General features: G+C 43.6%; 1 protein-coding gene across 2 annotated transcripts in view; it reads right to left on the reverse strand.

The window, feature by feature from the left end:
* PDCD1 (programmed cell death 1) overlaps positions 1 to 17543 on the reverse strand; it is a 161861-nt gene extending 144318 nt beyond the window's left edge. Inside the window, exon 1 of one of the 2 annotated variants that reach the window (XM_069617485.1) lies at positions 17148 to 17543. In XM_069617485.1, coding sequence (XP_069473586.1) covers positions 17148 to 17262 — 115 coding nt within the window. In that variant the 5' untranslated portion in view covers positions 17263 to 17543. The remainder of the gene's footprint in view (positions 1 to 17147) is intronic. The other variant, XM_069617486.1, reaches the window with a different exon arrangement.
* Positions 17544 to 20649: the final 3106 nt, after the last annotated feature.

Below are 20649 nucleotides of genomic sequence, written 5' to 3' on the forward strand. Positions count from 1 at the left end.
CAAGAAATACCAAGATGGGGGAACCCTTGTTTTGCTGATCATTTCCCTCCTGAGCCAATCTAACCCTTCCCTCTCCGTGTCAGCTCTGCTTCAAAGAGACTCCAGTAATTTACACCATGGTTGAATCTGTTGGTTGTCTGCCAAGGCATGGCTTTGAAGCACTGGTTCCCAGCTGACCCCGTGGAGGAGTTTTTGGTCCTCTAGGGAAGATTCCAAACCTACCGGGGGAGATTGAAAGAGAGTTTCCTGGTCTGGTCCCAGTGGCTTGTTTTGGGTAAAGCCCAGTGCAGATAAGTAATTCTACATAGGCCCCCTCAGTTGAATGAGTCACTGGCTACTATGCTGAAAATAAAATGACACCAAAGGATTTTGGCTTTATAATTGTGTATGCCGATAGACCACCATATCAACCACATACGGTTTATAGTTGTGTATTAAACAAACTGCCACTTTTTCGTGGAATTACACGATTATCAATAATTTGGATCAGTGTCCCCATGGTTATGGGCAGACCCTGCTGTTGGAACTTTGGATTTCTAGGTATGTCCATGTTACTCTGTAACTGCCATTTTTCCAAACTACAGGTCAGCTGCTGTTTGTCAGTATACATTCTCAGCAGAGTTACATGTTGTACGTTTAAGTTTATACTTATGCTTTATCAGGCTGTGGCAACAAGCTTCACCCTTCTTGCCCCTCAACTTCTGGGTTATAGCTCCAAAAGGACTCAGATCGCCCCTGACCCACATTGATGGCAAGTGTTGCTCAGGCTTCCTTTTGTCCTTTGAAAACAAGTTGTAATTGTGCTGCTTGCTTGAGGCCACAGGGAAATTTGACCCCATCTCTGGCACATTATTGAAGAGTTTCTCTAGTTGCCTTCCAAAAACACACGGAATTTAGAGCATTCGGTCTGGTTTGTGGAAGCTCAGTACCTTGGATGTTCTCATTGTTTGACAATATTTTGTACGATGGAAAGTAGGACAATTATATTTTAGTGCCTTATTTTTCGTCCTGAAAAAGTGGGTGGATTATATACACACGCACATCCTCATTTCAAGATGCCGAGGGTGTCCCATGATCACTCTCCTCCCAATTCCACACAAGCCCTGGTGGCCTCTGAGCAAATATAAAATGTGCCTGGCCTTAGCAGGGGAGGGGTGCTATAAAGGCTAAAAGTCAAACCGGAAGAGTGTGAGACACTTGTGATTTAATGAGTGACCAATCACATGTGTTAGATATCCCTGCAGCAGGGATAATGAGAACACAAAATCATGGAATCTCCTCCTTTGGACCAAGACTCTAAAATTCAGGGATCTGCAGTATTTAGCTTAGCAGATGTTTTGCAATGCAAAGCATAGTCAATGGCAAGGGATCATGGGAGTTGCAGTTCAAAACATCTGGAAAACCTCTGGTTGCATACCCCAATTGTGTTTTTGTTTAGGCTGGGCTTAACACTTTTTTAAATACATGTGGTTACCGGAATCTGCATATCCTTTGATGTGTGGATTTTTTTGATTTGCCTGATCTGTACGTTTCGGCTCTGTAGTTGTATAGTTGTTTGTTGGGTTTTTGTGTTCAGGTTTGTTGCTGGGCTTGGTTTTCATTTAATGTTCTCGTTAGATGCTGTGTTCGTATGTATGGCTGGTTTTTCTTTGCCTTTGTTGTAAAACCTCACTCTACTTGCTTGGGATAAGGTTTCCACTATAATAAGTGCATTGTGGTACAAGAGGCTCAGTCAGCAGAACAAGTGTGCAGAATCTAAAAAGGACGACATCTCTACAGGAAAAACACTTGCAAAATCTTAAATATCAAGGAATATTGGAATATTGCAGTGCTGCGAGGAGTGGAGCAGAACAGAATCCCATTATCGGAGATGTTCTTTATGATTCAAGTCTTCATAGAGGCACTTCAGTGTCCAGCTGTGGGTGCAGGCTGCTTGGGCTGTTCATGGCTGAGGATGGCGGTGGTTCCCGCAGTCCTGGTGTGTCTCGTTAGTAAGTTGCCTGACGCCCTCCAGATTGAGCCTAGCTCTAACGTTCCACGAACCACAGACCTACGAAACGCTGATATGAGCAGGTGTGTTGTGCTATTTGGTGGGATACCGACTCTGTTTAAACTCAGTTAAATCAACAACAAGCTCTCTGGTAGGTAGGAATCTGTGAAAGTAACCTGGTCGAAGTACTGTTTTGGTGATTGTTTATCTGTAAAAGCAATTAATGAGCTTTTGCTTAATTGATAACTTGCATTTTGGGGCTAAATTGACTGGTTTCTAAACTGAATGGTCTTGTGCCCTGCTACAATAAAATCTGCTGCATGGTCCCTCTAGAGTAGAGGAATTAACTTTTCTGAAGTTCTTGGCTTTCTTCTGCCACAAAAGCCAGGTGATGGCTTACCACCTAAGAAGCAATGGAATGGTGATGGCTTACCACCTAAGAAGCAATGGAATGGTGATGGCTTACCACCTAAGAAGCAATGGAATGGTGATGGCTTACCACCTAAGAAGCAATGGAATGGTGATGGCTTACCACCTAAGAAGCAATGGAATGGTGGAGCCTTATTCAACAGCGGATCCGGATCCAAAGTAGTTGATCTGCACCAACAATTCCCTCGGCTATGTTGATATGATCGACCCAAATGCCCATGAAATTGACCTCAATTCTAAAGAGATGGATGCTGCGAATGCCAAGTGCCCATCTCGCTTTTCGAGTTCACACATTAAACAGACCAAGATGACCTTGTTTGTTTTTTGGGGGGTTTTGTTTCAACAATGAGAAATATAATTGTAATCAAGCTTTAAGTGATTTGAGCCAGTTTGGATATATTATTCACAATGTTCATAATGAGCAACTTTTCCCGTGCAGAAAGGAGCTTAGTGACTTTTGGATGAAACCACACAAAAAAAAGTTAATCTAGTTGTTTCTCTTATTGATTATGGTGGAGATTCCATAACAGACACAGGTGCGAAATTGAATACTCTAATTGGCAGTTCAAATTTAAATAATCACTTGAATCTGATGCATTCTAATCTTGGAAAGACTGAACTTAATAATTCAGATACTTCCTTTTTAAAAAATTGTTTGACTATCGAAGGAAGTCACAATCTGGGCATTACTGTTAAAGCCGTGACAGAATGCGAGCCAATTACGCCTCAGACTATTGATAGTACTCGGATGCATGTGAATTCTATTACGAAGAATGATTTTGAAAAGTCTTTTATTCTTTTTCAAGAAAACCAGTTTAAGCGATGAACCCTGTCTGATCTCAAACCCCACCTCCATTTTCCTTGAAAGCACTCATTTGTTTTTTTTAATCTTTAGTGAAATTGTACTATGAAATTGAAACAGACTGAACTTAATAATTCAGATACTTCCTTCCTTCCTACTTTACAGAAGTAAAAAAAAAAACGAAATAACCCCTTAGAATAGATGAAGCCATCTGTATGGAAACTGACTTGATCACTGCACAGCTTTGGTCCTATAATAACAGTAGCATGTTCAGTATTTTGCACCAGAAGACAAGAGAGAGAACATTCCTAACCCATCTGAGACACAAGGAGATTCCTCTTCAGTTGTTTTGCTGGTGGAGGATATTCTTAGTTGAAAGCCAATACTTGTGGACACTCTGGCCATATGAAAAGATACCACCTGTTACCGATAATATTAGTAACAGAGGCCCTGATGTGGAGTTTGACAGACGAGTCTAGATTGGGATTGGAGGACACTCATACATATAATTTGGTGGTAGACTATGTCAATGAAAAGGAATCAAAAAATAAAATTAAATATATTTGACATTTTAAAATCACTTGGAATAGTCGATTTATTTTTTGATGATAAACAAGGTGGCTCACTAAATTGCTTGAAAATGTTTTTCTATCTGCTGCTTTAAATCCCAAATCCCAGGAAATGAAGCACGTGGGATAGCAATATGATTGAATTTCATGACTAAGGTTGTAACATGAAGGCGAAGGTGCATTTTCTTTCAAACTTAACAGCAGAAAAGGTTTATGACAACAAGTTTCAGTCTTTGAAAATAAGTTATGATATTCTACCCTCTTGTGTTGAATTTAGGAGAAGAATTACTAGACATATATATGTATATATAAATATATATATATAATCTTTATTGTGACCTGGTTTAATATAAAAACCTTTCACAAATTCAAAATATTAAACAGTTCAACTAGTCAACACTTCATAAAATTAAATAGTTAGTTCCACTATAAGTATAAGCACATTATAAGGAACTAAAAGAAGTGCAACACAGTGAAACGTAAAGATATGTACATGAATATCTTTGAAATAACGTGTGATGTACGTCAGAGTATTGGAAGAAAGGTGGTATTGAGAGCTAACCATCAGAATTGACTTTTTCATGCTAATGAGGACTGGCATTGGTTCTCTCTTGGAATACTGGAGGCTTCAAAGGTTTTGTAGCTAAGAGACCCTCCATCGACTTATTGAAATAGCATGACATTGCCTTACTGCAAGAAACTTGGTTAGACACGAACCCTAAGATTGAAGGCTTTCATTAAAGGGGTGTCCAACGCCAGGCCTCGAGGACCGCAAACCTGACGGTTCTCAGGATATCACTCTTCAATGTTCATGAGAACAATTTGCATACATTTAGAATCATTGAAGTCCCACATATTTCAGGCCCTCAAGGTCTGGAGTTGGACAACTCAGCTGCAATACTATTATAAACCCAGCAAATAAAAGGACTATAGGAAGATTCCACGGTGGGCTACTTATTGGTCTGAATAAAGATTTAGAAATCCAGGAGCTGCACGATGCTGCACGATGGCCCAGAATCAGAGTTTGCAATAGCTTGCGTAACCACCTTGGAAATGTCAAATGGTAAAAGAGAAAAAGTTAGATCAGTTCACGTCCACCAACCACAAGTGTAAAATAGCAGCTCTGGGCTGGAACTAGTTATAAAGAATCACATAACTATCGGTTCACATATTACCCTGAAGAGTTGGGTTCACATATCACCCTGAAGAGATCGGTTCACATATTACCTTGAAGAGATTGTTCCAGTAGGCTCGGTTTCCATGCTCTGTGCTTCTCCCTACCCCCTACCGCCTCCCGAGACGATGACTTTTCCCAAGAGAACAAATTGGCTTTTTCGGACAACACACCCCAAAGTTTAATGAAATCAAATGTCTTTAATGAACAAGGAAGGTGTGGGTGAACTGTTGGGGACTTGCAGCATGATCATGGCTAATGGAAGAAGTAACAGAGACAGCCCAGGAAACGTTGCCTGGCATGCTTGATGTTGAAATTCATCTACTATTAAAAGGAATCTTTTTGATAAATTGGTCAATTTTACTGTTCAAACAAATCCCCAGAGCGATCCTGCAATGTTTTCCTTAATACGTGAAACATGATAATCAAATGAACAGGAAGTATACAGGGGATTTACGCGCACCTGAAAATGATCACAAAGTCACGTGAAATTAAACAACAATTCTGCAAATAATTGCACCTTGTGAATCTTATATCCAGAAGATTATACCCAAAATGGACTATAAATCTGGGTATGTTTTCAGCCTGGATCCAAGCAAACGTGTTTACTGTCCAGAACGCGCGTATGACTAATTCGGTAGATGGTATTGGTTTACTTTAGGGTGGGCCGATTGCCAAAAAGAAAAAAGAATCATGTGCGAAAGTTAAAGATTTAATCGCAGCTCAACCCTTCGGTGTTGACTGTTCTTTGATGGACAGATGAAAACTCTACCAAACCTTTACAAATTCGCTTAGATATTGTAAGAGATTCTATTTGAAACACAAACGGCAAAAGATTATAATAGTTTTAAAAAGAAATTGCGCTCAAAGGTTCTGGGCATTACATAATGGTGGCGATAGCAAGTCACTCAGCAATCAGATCAATCTGACAGGAGCAAAAGCCTGAGAGAAATATTGAACGTTGCGGCGCAATCTCACTTTTGATTGGGATATTGACATGTGTGAGTTGATATCGGGATGTTCAATAAACTCCTGCATTATGCCAATAACTAGTTAGCTGCAATACATTGCATTGCACAAGGAAATGTAGTTAACCAACACATATAGTGGGTTTATAGTGGGTGAGATAAATCAGTGGGTCAATACCCTACTGCAGATATCTGTGTGTAAATTGCAAGTTACAAACAGGTTTGAATTTATTTTGAGTTTTCCTATAGGACGTGTCACTGTGGGAAAGAGACGGGAAACAGGCAACTTTATATATTATGTGTTCCTACTTAGGAGGCTGTCTTTTGATCATCGTATAGCCCAAAGCTCTGACATTTTAAAATTTTTCACATTCCATACAATAAAAATAAGATTTTTTTATAGACCACTTAATAACAAATTCTTCCTGCTACTAAGCACTGTAGCATTTGATGTTCTTATTGCCTATTTTAGTCGCTTTAAATGTATCGACCTTGCAAGGATGAAGAGCTGAGTCGGCCATGCTGGAATTCGAACTTGTGAAGGGCAATCTTCACCGCTTGCCAGAGGGGAGTGCTTATCAAGTGGCAATGCCTCACTTGTGCTGGTGTTGTCTGGGACAAGGCCAGAATGTATCATGTGTTGCCTGCCCTTAGACATTGTTTCCTCTCTTGGGCAGCCCTCAACCAGAGAAAAGAGGCAGGCTTCAGGAAGCACTTGGGCTTGCGCGATCTGAATGACACCTGGCCTAGTAGGATCGTTGTCTGTTCTCCCCTTGTTCCCCCCCCTGCCTCGTCGCGCCTTGAAACACTTGTGTATAGGCGCGTTACAAATGCCATTTCATATCATGTCATATCATAGGAAGACTTCTTCATTTTGTGTCGTTTATGTTGCGCGTTCATCTCATAAAATATGCACCCCGCCCACCCCCCAGCTGCCTGGCCATGATGATCTCACACATTTGCATCTGAGAAACCTCACTTCCTGTAACCCATATTACTGCACACTCAGACGGGATGTGCATTCAAGAAAAAGCTTTTTCTAAATATTGAAATCCCAGTTTCTGTCTGGCTTTCTCTAAGATGTGCCCACACGTTTCCGGTGTATATATTTTCAATGACCCTTCTGCCAATGGATTCCCCCCAAAACATAGGTCTAGGAAAATTAGGAGATTTCCGCAGATATCTGAATGGCAACATGTCTCACCGGGGTATTAAAGCGTTGCCAATCTGGGGATCAGCAGATTTGAGGGGTAGACATGAGCTGTGGGAGAAGGGGAACCAGAGAGATCAGAGAGCACCTGGGGGTGAGATGTTCAGAGAGGGAGAATTAGCGCCCCGGGGTTGAGTGTGCTCATACAAATATTAAATAAATAAATAGAGAGAACCAACACAACAATGATACCGAGTGGACGACATTAAGGAGATTATGGGGCAGGGTTTTCTATGCGCTATGCGCTTTCCACATTGTCACACATGGAAATAAATGCAGGGCGGCGTGGGGCGTGTCCTCCTCCCCAAGGCCTCGGAGGGCATGTGATGGGGGTGACAGGCAGCTTCCTGCTTATCATGCTGGGCCCCTACACATTCTGCACTGATTGAGATATCCAACTGAAAGTGTCTACAAGTGTTACTGACTGTTGGACTGTGTTGGACTTTGACACTGGGCAACCTTGATACATCTTGCATCACGCGGGAAGTTTGCTGGATTGGAGTGAGCAGTCGGCGAGAGGAAGCACTGTGGCCTTCAAAACACGCCATTTCATCTTGAATAGCTGGAATAAGGATCACACCCGCACACCGCCGGCAGTCCCGCCCTCTCTGCTGCTCATTGGTCACACTCGCCACAAAAACATCCGGGCACGTGCACTGCGCGCGCACCGGAAGTGTCTGCAAGTGTTACTGACTGTTGGACTGTGTTGGTCTTTGACACTGGGCAACCTTGATACGGCTTGCATCACGTGGGAAGTTTGCTGGATTGGAGTGAGCAGTCGGCGAGAGGAAGGACCATGGGCTTCAAAACACGCCATTGCGTATTGAATAGCTGAACTAAGGAGTAAATATTGACATTGTGTTATACTGTCTTGCACAGCGTAACTCGCTGTGTTACCTCTTGTTAGTCCTATTTCATCGCCATTGCAGTATCTAAAGAGTTCCCTTTTTCTCTTGTCTCTAATAGTCATACCCGTGCACCGCCGGCAGTCCCGTCCTCTCTGCTGCTCATTGGTCACACTCACCACAAAACATCCGGGTAGGCGCACTGCCCGCGCACCGGAAGTGTCTGCAAGTGTTACTGACTGTTGGATTGTTTGACGGTACGGCGAGTGGTCGGTGGGGGCTCTTTAGAGTAAGTCACTTAAGAGTTTGTTGGAAATCTAGGATCCTCTATTGAGTAAGCTTCTTGGAACGAGTCATTTGTGAAAGCAGGGTGGTCTCGTGCCGGTGTCACAAGTTTCTCCCCTTCTCACCTGTCTTTCCTTTCTTGTGACGCTCTTGGAGTTAAGTTCTTTCTTCCTTACTGTCCGGGACTTGTATAAACCAGGACGCGGGTCTTCGGAGTTCAGCGTGAAGTTGCAGCCTTCCGACGGAAGAGTACAGCCTCCGAACGAGGAACCAGGATGCAGACGAAAGGGCCCGAAGGAACGGGCAAATTCCAGGAATAGTCCACGAAAACAAGTATGGGGCAAGGTGAAATGGATACCAGGAAGGGAGGAGGAAAAGGGAATAACTCTGAGAGCGAAGCAAACTTCGGAACGCACGTCTAGCTACACCAAGCAGTAGCGTTGAGACGCGCGGCGCCACGTAGGTGTGGCCTTTTTCTAGGAAGCTGAACGTAGTAAGAGTGGAATGGTGCAGCGTGCTTCGGAAGCATTGGCCATGTTGGTAGGACCGCGGAGTAAACACTGTGGCGCATCATGGACCCTGAAGTCCAAAAGGGGCGAGCACGGCGGTTCATGACAGCCGGGAGAGGCTGTACCAAGTGGCTGCACTAGTGGGACTGTGCTGTGTTGAGTGGTGGCAGGGATTTGGTGGCACGGATATCTTTATAAGGCTAGGGAAACAGTAATTGAAGATGGTAGGAAGTCTACGCAGTGGTAAGAGTATTACAGAAGCAAAGTTGAATATAGCACTGAATGGTACAGTGCCTATTCAATCGCATTACTGTAGCATGGAGATGATTGCCCCCACACTACAAGAGTCTCTGATTAAGGAACGAGAGATGGACAGACACACAGTCCCTTACAGTTTGCAATCATTAGCGGTTGAACTGAATGATAGTACTTGTGATCAGCTGTGTACTCCTGTATATGAATGGAAAAGAGGGGCAACGCTTGCTCACAGTGAATTGTAGAAGTTAAAATTTGATAATGAGAGATTACTGTGTGGGGGGGTGGCGGGGCTTCTCAACAAACGCAGTTAACCTCCAAAGAATTTCTTAACGGAATTTCTGATGTGTCAATTCTGGCCTCTACGTTGGGTAACGAGTGGGAACACCGTTACCGTATTTTACTGGGACCGAGGTCACCAGCAGTGTTTCTGCCCTCTGAGGTGGAAAGTGTCTGTCTGCATAATCTCCAAGATGAGAAACCTGGTGATTTTACAACAGAGTATGACACTAAACAATTGGTAAGGTCAGTGTGGCCTTCCACAAGCTCCCCAACTCAAGATCAGTCAGGGACGGGCGTAGGGGTGGGGTTTGCAGACAATAGTAATGATGATGCGATATCTAAGTGTGAAGACAGTAATCTATCTATGAAAGATACTGGGAATAAGGAGGTCGAACGGATTGATGACAAATGTAAGCACTGTGTTTGTGAGGGGTGGGGAATGTGACATTTCCGGTTACAACATCTATTTTGAACATATTAGATAAAGGACACAACCTAACTCATGTTCACTTGATCTCTCTAAAAGACATGATTATAGAATTGTCTGGGAAAACATGCAAACTTGAAGGCTTTATGTTAGCGCATGTGAATTGTCAGTCTGAGAAACTGGGACTATTGGACTCATGTATATTAAAAATGTTGCCTCCCGTGAAAGCTGGAGGCATTGACACAAGCTCTCAAACCTTTCAATCATGCGAAAGTGAAAACTTCCTGAGGGGCTCATATGCAAAAGTGATGCCCGAGGGGGCAAAACAGGATGTCATCATTCCAGAAACATCATCCACATCACTATTAATGGCCATTCACTCAAATTCATTAAAACTGAATGATGTATTCCGATATCTTATCTCGCAACATCATAGGTCAAGTGGTGATGGGGTGAGGGTTACTCAGGTGGCCACCACAGGTAACACATCTTTAGGTGAGATGGAAGGCTCCCCAACAGTCTCTCACCCCTTGTAAAACTAATTGAGAATGCCGCTGCCACACTAGAAGAGCACGCTGACAATAATACGACACGATAATTAGTCACAGAGCAATGTAATGATGAAATCAGTGCGGTGCCAGCCGCACATGAATGAGAAGAATCTAATACAATCTTATTTTCCCGTAAAATGAAACGTGCACAGGCCAAGGCTATAAAAAAAGTGAAAGAAAAAAGGAAAAAGAGCTACACAAGTTATGCAGAAATATAAAAAACAAAAAGAAAAAAGTGAGCAACCCACAGAAAGTATTGGGTAAGAGGCGCACACTAGAAATCAAGCTAATGTATCAGGAAACAAATTGGTGATTGATCTAACGCAATTAAATGAGGAATCCAAAGCATTATTAAATCTTGGTTTGCCCCAAAGCAAAAAGTAGCAATTAATATCAAAGGGAATTCAAGGGTGAACCTAGGGACAGGCTTGCAAGTGAACGAAGATGAATTATCTAGCTTGCAGAAGCAAGGTCATTTGTCAGCCTATTATCCCCTAGTCATAAACAAAACAAGGAGACTAGGGTTTGAAGGTAATAACAAGATGACAACAAATAAGGATGATCTCGAACAGAATACCGCTGAGCAAGAGGCAAAAGGGCAAATTGCTGGGCACTTCGCAGGCAGGCTACCAACTCAAGGTGTAAATGTATTTTCTGGGGGGCCGACAGAGAAGGATGAGGAACTTGGAATGGCACAATAGACCTCATCAGGCACTTCTAAAACAGATAAGGTGGCTTTGTCTAAAGGTGGGGGTGGAGGTGTCAACCAGGTGCATCGCTCCAGAAACTCTATACATGAAGATATAGAAGTGAGAACTGAGAGGCGAAACCCTCGGAAAAATCTGAGCCAGAGATACATGAACCCTCTTTTATGAGGAATAATAGATTTATCTTGGGATGGCGAAGTGACCCTAAGATAAATGGTCACCAGAGAATAAACAGATCGTTTTTTGTTCAACGTTTTTAAGAGTAGTCCACAATTGCGGACATTACACTCAGACGATATAGAATGGATAAGACTGGCCAATCATAACAACCTGCGTATGATTTGTGCCCCTCAATCGGTAATCATACTAAGACTGTTGTGGGAACATTGGAAGGATTTTGAAATGCAAGGCTTGGAGTTATGCTTGCTTCGGTCCATCGAACAACTACCTGCTAGTGATGAAAATGAGACACATGCTGTGAATACCTCAACTGCCCCAGCGCAGACAGCTGACTTTATAACCCAGATCTCAGCACTCATGAGGGCAGCCTCAAATATTACCTGGCTGGTGCCATTGATGACCTCCATATTGGATATGGCGGCCAAACAAAAACAACCCTAGCCAATTGAATTGCACATTTATCTCATGGAATTGCTTTGGTATGAAAAACTTTGTAGAATGGTTCATTAGATACAAAGAAATAGGGTCACCCACAGTTTTACTCTTACAGGAAACCATGAGTGTGAAAACGTTTGTTGTGGATGGATATTCTACCTTCAATGTGCCTGGACGTTCATCGGGGGGTGGGCGGGGTGGGGGCGGGTGGCAATACTTATAAGCAATGCAATTAAACACAAATTGCATGTTATATGTGCCATGAATGGTCTGTTAGTAGTTGAATTTAATCCCACTGGTTTTCCTTTGTGCTCATATGTATTGATATGTGTGTACTACAATCCTGCTTCTAGTGTAATGGCAGTATTTTGGGATTTGTTTGATGAGATTCTGCAGGATGCTATGTTGAATAATCCAAACTATTTGATATTGATTGGGGGTGACTTTAATTCTGGATGCATTAGTTTAGGCCTCAACTCTAAGGAATTTAAACTAATAAATGGCGAGCGGCCCTGTCTTGTAGGGGGAAACAATGGACTCAATATCTTAGAGATTGGAATATTCACGTGGTAGAGTACGAACCTGGTCCACACGTGGGAACATGGATTAGAAGTGGGCTTGCATCATATCTAGACTACTTCTCTGTATCTATGGGATTACGAGGGGCGGTGGACAAGGTAGTCATAATCGAGACTCCTCTTAGTGATCATGCCCCCATTTTGTTGAGTACCAGATTGCAACTTATACCCCTTAATGAAAATCCTACCCTAAGACTTGTAAATCTAGAGCGGGTGCAAACCTCGGTGGGATGGCTTCCTAGTACTTGTAGAGATTTAACATACTTGGTACATAGGGATGTCTGGCAAGCCACGGAGGGAAACTCCATGAGTTATAACGCCACACTAAGGGAACAATGGAACTCAATGGTGATCAAAAATCACATCTTCTCCTTGTTGCAGCACTTAAAGCGAACCGATAACAAGCGGTCGTAAACCTACAATAATGAAATTGCCACTCTCAAACGAGAGAAAAACCGCAAATTGAGAGCGATAATGTGGCTGAATTTATGTGCGCCTTTGTAGAGTGCATTAAAACAGAAGGCGTTACTAAAATATAGGAACCTGATGAAAGAAGTCAGATATAAGACAAATCTTAAGAATAACCAATGGGTGATGAGCGTTCTGATAAAGAACGACACGCGTACCCTATGGTCTATTCTAAATGATAAACTGCAAGTCGAATGCCGTGCTTTAGGTGCCTCCATTTCTGCTGAGGCTTGGGAGAGCTTTATTAGCACAAAATTCAAATTACCCCCTGCGTTTCAAAACGTTCAATCTGGAACAATTCAACAAAACCATAATGAAGAATTGACCTTCTCAATAGTGGACATAGTAGACGCCATTAAATGCTTGAAAGCCTCTAAAGCAGCCGGTCCTGACAGCTTGCCCTCTTGCATCCTTAAGCATAATCCCTTCTTTTGGGCAGCCATATTACATACCAAATTTACAAACATTTTGGCCACGAATTCCATACCTATATCTTGGCTAAACGCAATAATAGTCCTTATATTTAAAAAAGGTGACCCGAAGCATTCATCAAACTTTATGCCGATAGCCCTAATGGATGTGTCGGCAAAGGTTTTTGCAATAATGCTACTTAATCAACTGCAAATGTTTATTGAAGTCAATAATATCTATTCAAAGTTCCAGACTGGTTTCCGTAAAAACATAGGCTCATCCCTAAATGCTATCGTAATATCGCACATCTTTGCTAAATCTAAAATCATGAATACAGGGCCCATTTGCATTGCAGCTCTAGACTTAACTAGCGTGTTTGACTTAATCAGGCAAGTGCTCTGGTCCAAATTACTTTATCTTGGGTTTCCGACTAGGTTGGTACAGCTAATTGCTATGCTTCACACAAACACCACTTTTCAAGTAAGAGTCACAAAAGAGGGGACCCTCACTGCTTCGATTGCGACAGCAACAGGTGTTAAACAAGGCTGTAATTTGGCGGCCACCATATTTAACTTGTATCTTTGTGACATGGATAATATATGGAACAACCCTGGCATGTACCCGGCAAAACTTGAGGGCCTTAAAATATACTGGTTGTGTTTTTCCGATGACATTGTTTTGTTTGACAGAACTCCGTAAGGTCTTCAGAATAAGCTAAATTCCTTTTACGAATATGCCACTAAACACAATTTGGTGGCTAACTCAGCAAAATCCCAAATCATCATCTTCCGAAATAATTAAAAAATTCAATTTTACTGTTGGCATATTGCAGGGGTAAGAATCGAGTGGATGAATGTAATGCGGTATCTCGGCTATCCTCTAGCTGAGGTAAAAACAAACTTGGGAGGAATTTTTACAAACCAAAGTACGTCCCCTAGCTTCAATGATGAAGGGTATATTTAGGAAGTATTGTAAGTTTTCAATGCTTCTGCTTATCAACTTCTATTTATTGAAGGTGGAACCTTTAATTCAGTTTGGTGTGGCGATGTGCCTGTTGCAGGTGGATAAACTACTGAATAGGATTCAAGGAAACCTTTGGAAACGTAAGATGGGATTGGCAACTTCGGTGCCCAACTCCATTGTACGACATGAAATGGGATTATCTTCATTAGCAGCCAGGTGGACTTAGCGTAAACTGCCAAGGTTTGCCAAAATATTGGTGCCCCCGAGAAATTCTCTTTTTGAGGACCTCAATTTACTTATGGTGCTGGAACCCTGAAATCGATGGAAATATTTAAAGATCAAAAGAATAAAATCCTAGAAAATATTGATAAATCTATCTAAGATCTGAAAATAGGTGCAGCTAAAAACAAATGAAATCTATACGATTGGGACTGGTCGTTGACCTTGGATATAAAGAAAATGTACTGCACATGCATGGAGTATGCATTAAGACCAAGGAGGATGGAATTGCGCTCACCTTATATTATCCGATGTCCATGTAACAGAGTTAGAAATATATACATGAGATTTAAGTTGAACCAGTTCCATACCTTAGAGCGCACTCAAAGTTGGCATCAGGGCACAATACCAAGAGGTGATGTAAGATGTCATTTTTGTCTACGTAAAACAGAGATAGAATCCCTTAAACATCTTGTGGTTTACTGTGCATTTTTTGAAGGGGATAGACGTAATTTATTGGGCATATGACAAGACAGAGCTCTTAATTCTAGGCACACAACAAAGACTCAACAAATTGAACCCTATGTTCAGCTCATTCAATATCGATGGCAACCCCATCAAAGTATCCAAAGACCCAAAAACCTTGGGAATCTACCTAGATTCCACTCTCTCCCTTCATAGACAAACCAATGCAGTTGCTGCTGCTTCAGCTTACACATGTAAGTTGATCACAGCCTGTCGACCATTCCTTTCTATGCAGAATTGCATCAGCCTCGCTAGGACACTGGTTATGTCCAAACTGGACTACTACAACGTACTGTACCAAGGCACTAACCAGGGCAACCTCAATAAACTCCAAATCACTCAAAACAACGCTATTAGAGCAGCCCTCAACATCCCTAGATCAGCACATATCTCGGAAACCAGGAAGAACCTACACTGGCTCTCAGTCTCCCAAAGGATCTCACTAAAATCACTCGCCCTCACCTACAAATGCATTCACAACCAGACCCCTATCTACTTAGCTTCGCGGTTCACTCTATATATCCCTCCTCGGTCACTCAGGCCTGCCCACAACCAGAGTCTCTCCATCCCCAGATTTAAGCTCCAAACAGCCGGAGGGGTTAGCTTCCCAGTCGTGGCAGCCAAACTTTGGAACTCTGTGCCTCTCAATATTAGAAAGCTATCTTCACTTAACCTATACAAACTCAAAGCTAAACACTGGCTAGCCACCTCAGATGACCGAGTGTCCTACTGAATAGCTGATATCCCAGTTTTTGTTATGCCCGCCTGGCTAATCTGTACTGTTTTATGGATTCCTATGCTTTGTACTGTGTCCCTTGTAATGTTGTAACCATTGATTGAAGATATGCGCCCGGTAGCCTCCGGGCCTGGTTTTGCGCTATACAAATAAACAAAATACAAATATATCTTCCGCAGGAAACGGAAATAGCAAGAATCAGCTTTTGGGAGCTTTGTATGCATGGCAATAGCACACGTTTGATTCTAGCCCTGTCACATGTTGTATATAAAATGGAGGAAGAATTATCTAAGAAAAATCTGACTACTGATACTTATGTAATGTAAATAGTAGAACTAGGCCTTGTATTGCGAACATGAACTTTTCAAGATTACAGCAGTGCTATAAAGCAGAGAATGAATTGGTACGGTAAAATGTAAACATTGGTCCTTATAGAAATAGGATATTGATAAGCCAGTTGTCGTTTAGTTAGCAACTTCAATGAGTGAACATTTTATGAGTATAATCATGTTGTTGAAGATATAAGAGGGTGATAAACTGGCACTATAGAAAGAAAAAGTAAAGGAGTGTGCAGCCATGTTAAGTTGGATTTAAAATGCGCGGGGACCTAAAGTGTGCATCGAAGACATTGATAAAAGTTGATCTTATTGTAAAAAAAAACTCTTTTGTATGTAACATGATAAATAATGTTTTTTAATGTAAATGTATGAAACATATGTTGTAAATGTTTTAATGTATGTATATAAACTAAAAACAACTTTAAAAATAAAAAAAGCTATCCAACCCAAGGGCACACCAACTCCTGCAAATCAAAGTGTCCCCTCTCTCTACTGCACACTCTCCACCTTGAGTGTTGCAAGGTGTTGTGACCTCGGCAAATTGCATTGTTCAACCTATTCGAGAACGCTGACGTTCATTAATGAAAGTGAACTTCCCAGGGTGGCAAACATTGCAAGTTCATACCTTGGGACATTTCGTGGGCGCAGGTAAGGTGGGCTGGACATAGTTGCTCAGGGATCGAAATAAGAATGTTTCAGCGGGAGCTAAAAGCAGCGCCTAGGTAGCCGGGGCGACCTCTGGGGAACGAGGAGCTAGTCAATACCTAAAAGCAGCGCCTAGGTAGCCGGGGCGACCTCTGGGGAACGAGGACCTAGTCCATACCTAAAAAGCAGCGCCTAGGTAGCCGGGGCGACCTCTGGGGAACGAGGACCTAGTCCATACCTAAAAAGCAGCGCCTAGGTAGCCGGGGCGACCTCTGGGGAACGAGGAGCTAGTCCATACCTAAAAGCAGCGCCAAGGTAGCCGGGGTAACCTCTGAGGAACAAGGAGCTAGTCCGCAGCGAGGTGAAACCCTAACTTTCACCTGGGGTAAACTATAACCCTTTGGCCCTTATATATGACCGATTATCGTTAATTGTCTTCTATGTGTGTACTCATGATCCTTTAGACACCTTCCCAGACACCCAGCGTGAAAGTCGCACAGTTATGATGGCATGCATGGCACAGTTTGGCCTGCTTGGTCTAACGCACGCAGCGGTTGCTTTCCAGCTAACCAGGCTCTTCTGGGCTACCAGAAGCGTCTCACTATAGCTCCCAGCTGCTGGGAATTGCTTGCTCGGTGGTACCTACCAGACTGCACCTGTGGCCGGGCCGGCCATGCGCTGTGTGGCAGTAGCGCCCAGAGGAGGGCCCAGGCGCAGCGCAGCGGCAGGTGCGCAGCCCGCCGTGCTGCTTCCCCAGCCATGCTGGAGGTTGGCGGTCGCACTCAGCAGGGGGTGGGACAGGCTCCCGAAGTCTTGCGGGGAGTCCTTGGACAGCTCGTGCGGCTCTGCAAGCTGCTCCTATGTGGACTCACGGGTGTGCAGAAGACAAGCGCCTACCGCCCTCACTTCCTCCCTCGGCGCCCCGTCAGCAGGAGGGAAACGGCTTCTGCTTCAGGCACGAAGATGAAACAAAACAGTGACGCTTCAGCTTGCAAAAACGAAGTGTATTTTTTCCTTAAAGGGAAAATGTGGTTTACTGGTTAAAATGGTTGCTGTGGAATTGGAAGGCTTGGCTCCAACTCTGTGCCTAACAGAGCAATTCTGGGGACCGCGTGCACACCTGATTTTCTCTCCCGAGTCAGGTACTAGTAGCTCTCCATGTATATTTGAAAAAGAAAAATACAAAGAAAACTGACGTCCTGCAAAAAAAAAAACAAAAAAAAAAACATTGGCAAAGCCAACAATTTAGGCTTGTTTAAAGGTATTTGATAAGCATTTTCCAGCCACTGGTCTCACATGCCCAGGTATTCGCACCATTTTCCAGTTGTTGTCATCTTATGGCCAGGTAGCACCACTATGGCAATGCCTGGCAAAGTCCCATCCCAAGCCTGCACAAAAGCCAAAAGTGTTGGCTTGGCCAATGCTTGTTTACAGCAGGACTTCAGTGCTTATGAATCATGTGGCTAATGGCGCACTTGATTAAGACATTTCTGTTATGCCAGAAGCGCACTTCTACTGCAATTCATCCATTAGCTCCCAAAAGACTGCTTAGAAATAACACTGGCAGGCCTTTACAGCAACAGGTTTCGTGTTACTGCTTGATAGGGCTAGCTCAAAGAGATCCTAGGAGAATTTTTTTTAAAATTAATATATTAACAAAAATGTGGTGAAGGTTTCAGAGCAATAATAAAAACAGGTTAGAGAACCTCCCTCCCACCTCCACCAAGAAGAAATGGAACACCAGACAAAGCGCAATGAACTAAAGTAGACAATTTAAGGGTTCGAGGGCTACATACATGTGGGCTCATGCATTGTCCAAACATATCAAGCTGAGCTCAGCATGCATGTACATATCAAGGTTTGATGCGCTCAATGCCATTTCGGGTCTAACACCGCAGGGCTTTACAGGAGATCAGGCGTATTGGGTGCATGAACCACTTACTACCGTTCATTTAATTATTTTTTATTTTTGTATCCCGGGTGTCGTTGGTGTTCAAGTGGGTAGTAAAGCAAGCCTGTGCAGTAGCATAGGGTGAGTTTAGATATCGGGCCCGATTCATGGAAAAGAGAGCAGAAATCCTGCAACGCCTGCGCGCCGACAACGTCACTGCGTGAGCCTGCGCGCAGAAGTATTTCTGCACGCTCTGTGTATTCATGGAATTGTTCACGCAAAGTAACCGTATATGCATGTCTCGGGGCGGAACGCCTCCGAAACAGCCAGAAACAACCACCTTTGCATGCTCCCCGGGCACGAATACATGCACCCTCAAAACATTGCATAGAGTGCCCTGCAGGCATCCATCCCAGGGACCCTGCATGGTGTACCCCGTAATTCATAATTCAGGTAAAACTCGGTAAACCGTTCCTGCAGCCCACTACACTGCGTATACGCACCCCTAAGTTTGATTGGTACCACTGCTGCGTGCATGCACCCCTAAATCCGACATCCGACCTTACCTTTGCCCAGTGATTCCTATGCGTAAGTGTCTGTAAGCCTGCCTTCGAGTGGCGGATAGTATGGGGGCTTTTCATGGGCATTTCCCGGCCGGGAGGTTGCGCGGTCGGATCCCTGAATACGTATTGTTCTGCGCAATAGTGGGCGTGTGACGGACTGCCTGCAGGCCGTCCCTGGTAACGCCCACTTTTCTGCATGTTCTTCCCCATTTTCTGTGTTCCACCACCTTTCCCGCCCTCTCGGCAAGTCATGCCCACGCTCTGCGTGGTTTCTTGCGCAAGGCACTGGGCCGCCTTGAAATCCAAGCAAGTCCAAGGAAAATCCTGCGCATTCGATTCCATGACTCGACGAACAGGATGACTCATGCAGTTTAGCGCGCAAGTTCCCTATTTTCTGCGCAAATAATTCCATGAATCAGGCCCATAATCTTCAAAGAGGTCCCATAATCTGTCTGACTAGGGAAAGCATGTTCATCCCTGTATCTGTGTCTTTCAGGGGTACATGATCATGACAGCCGCCTTTCCCACATTTGGCGTTTTGGTGGTTCTTTCGCCTTCCATCTGGTCAAGATAGTTTTCTGCACTGTGCAGAGCATACTGTGCACAGGTTTCGATACAGGCGTATCATCATGCCACATTTCCACATAAAATCCATCCTATTTGAGCGATTAGTCACATCCGATTTAGCACTATGGGGCTGATTCATGGAATTTCATGCAGAAATGGAGCAAGTGCTGTGCCCTGAAAAGGCCACTGCGCGAACCTGCGCGATTAAGTAAATCTGCGTGCAACGCTTATTTATGGAATTGTTCATGCAAAGTAACTGTATTCGCAAGTCCCGGCTGGTACGCCCCAGACACGGCCACACGCAAAGCAGGAAACTGCCAGATTAGCTACCTTTGCGCGGTTTGCCAGGCACGAATACACGCACCCTTCAGACAGTGCGTGGGGTCCCCCGTAAGCAGGCTTGAGACTCCCCCGTAACTGTATCCAGCACGCCTAGATGTGTTTGAAAAATCGTAACTCGGCAATAATTCGGGAAATGTACGTGCAAACACACATAAATGTCCCTGTACCCCGCGACACAGTGTACAGGCACCCATACGTTGCATCGGGACCCCGATTGAGTACACGCACCCCGAAATACGACATGCGATCCCACATGCGTGCTGAAAATCCTAGGCGCAAGTGTACTTACGCCAGCCTTCAGGTGGCGGATTCTATGAAGGACTTGCATGGGCATTTCTCAGCTGAGACGTTTTCCAATCGATTCCATGAATACGACTTTTGCCGCGCAATAGTGGGCCTGCAAGGGACTGCCTGCAGGCCGTCCCTTGGAACGCCCACTTCTTCGCAAGTTATTCTCTATTTATGATGTTCAGCGCCCTTCCCCGCCCTCTGCACAGGTCATGCCCACCCACTGCACAAGGACCTGGATGGCTCGTAATTTTGTAATTGTAATTGGATATTTATAACGCGGTTAATACAAAGAGGTTTCTAAGCGCGGACCCGGGATCAAACCTGTGTAGCCCTGCGTCGTCTTGTTTCCAAGACGAGCGTGTTTCCCCTGAGCTATCTTCCCAAGACAGTATTGAAGCAATTACATGTGCATATAGAATCAAAACTGTTGTAGATGTGTACTTGTTATTGCCTTTGTAAGCTTTCTTTCAACTGGAAAATATCAAGGCAAACTG

The sequence above is a fragment of the Ambystoma mexicanum genome, chromosome 10 (assembly GCF_040938575.1).
Source record: "Ambystoma mexicanum isolate Mex_15411 chromosome 10, UKY_AmexF1_1, whole genome shotgun sequence".
NCBI classification, from domain to species: Eukaryota; Metazoa; Chordata; class Amphibia; order Caudata; family Ambystomatidae; genus Ambystoma; species Ambystoma mexicanum.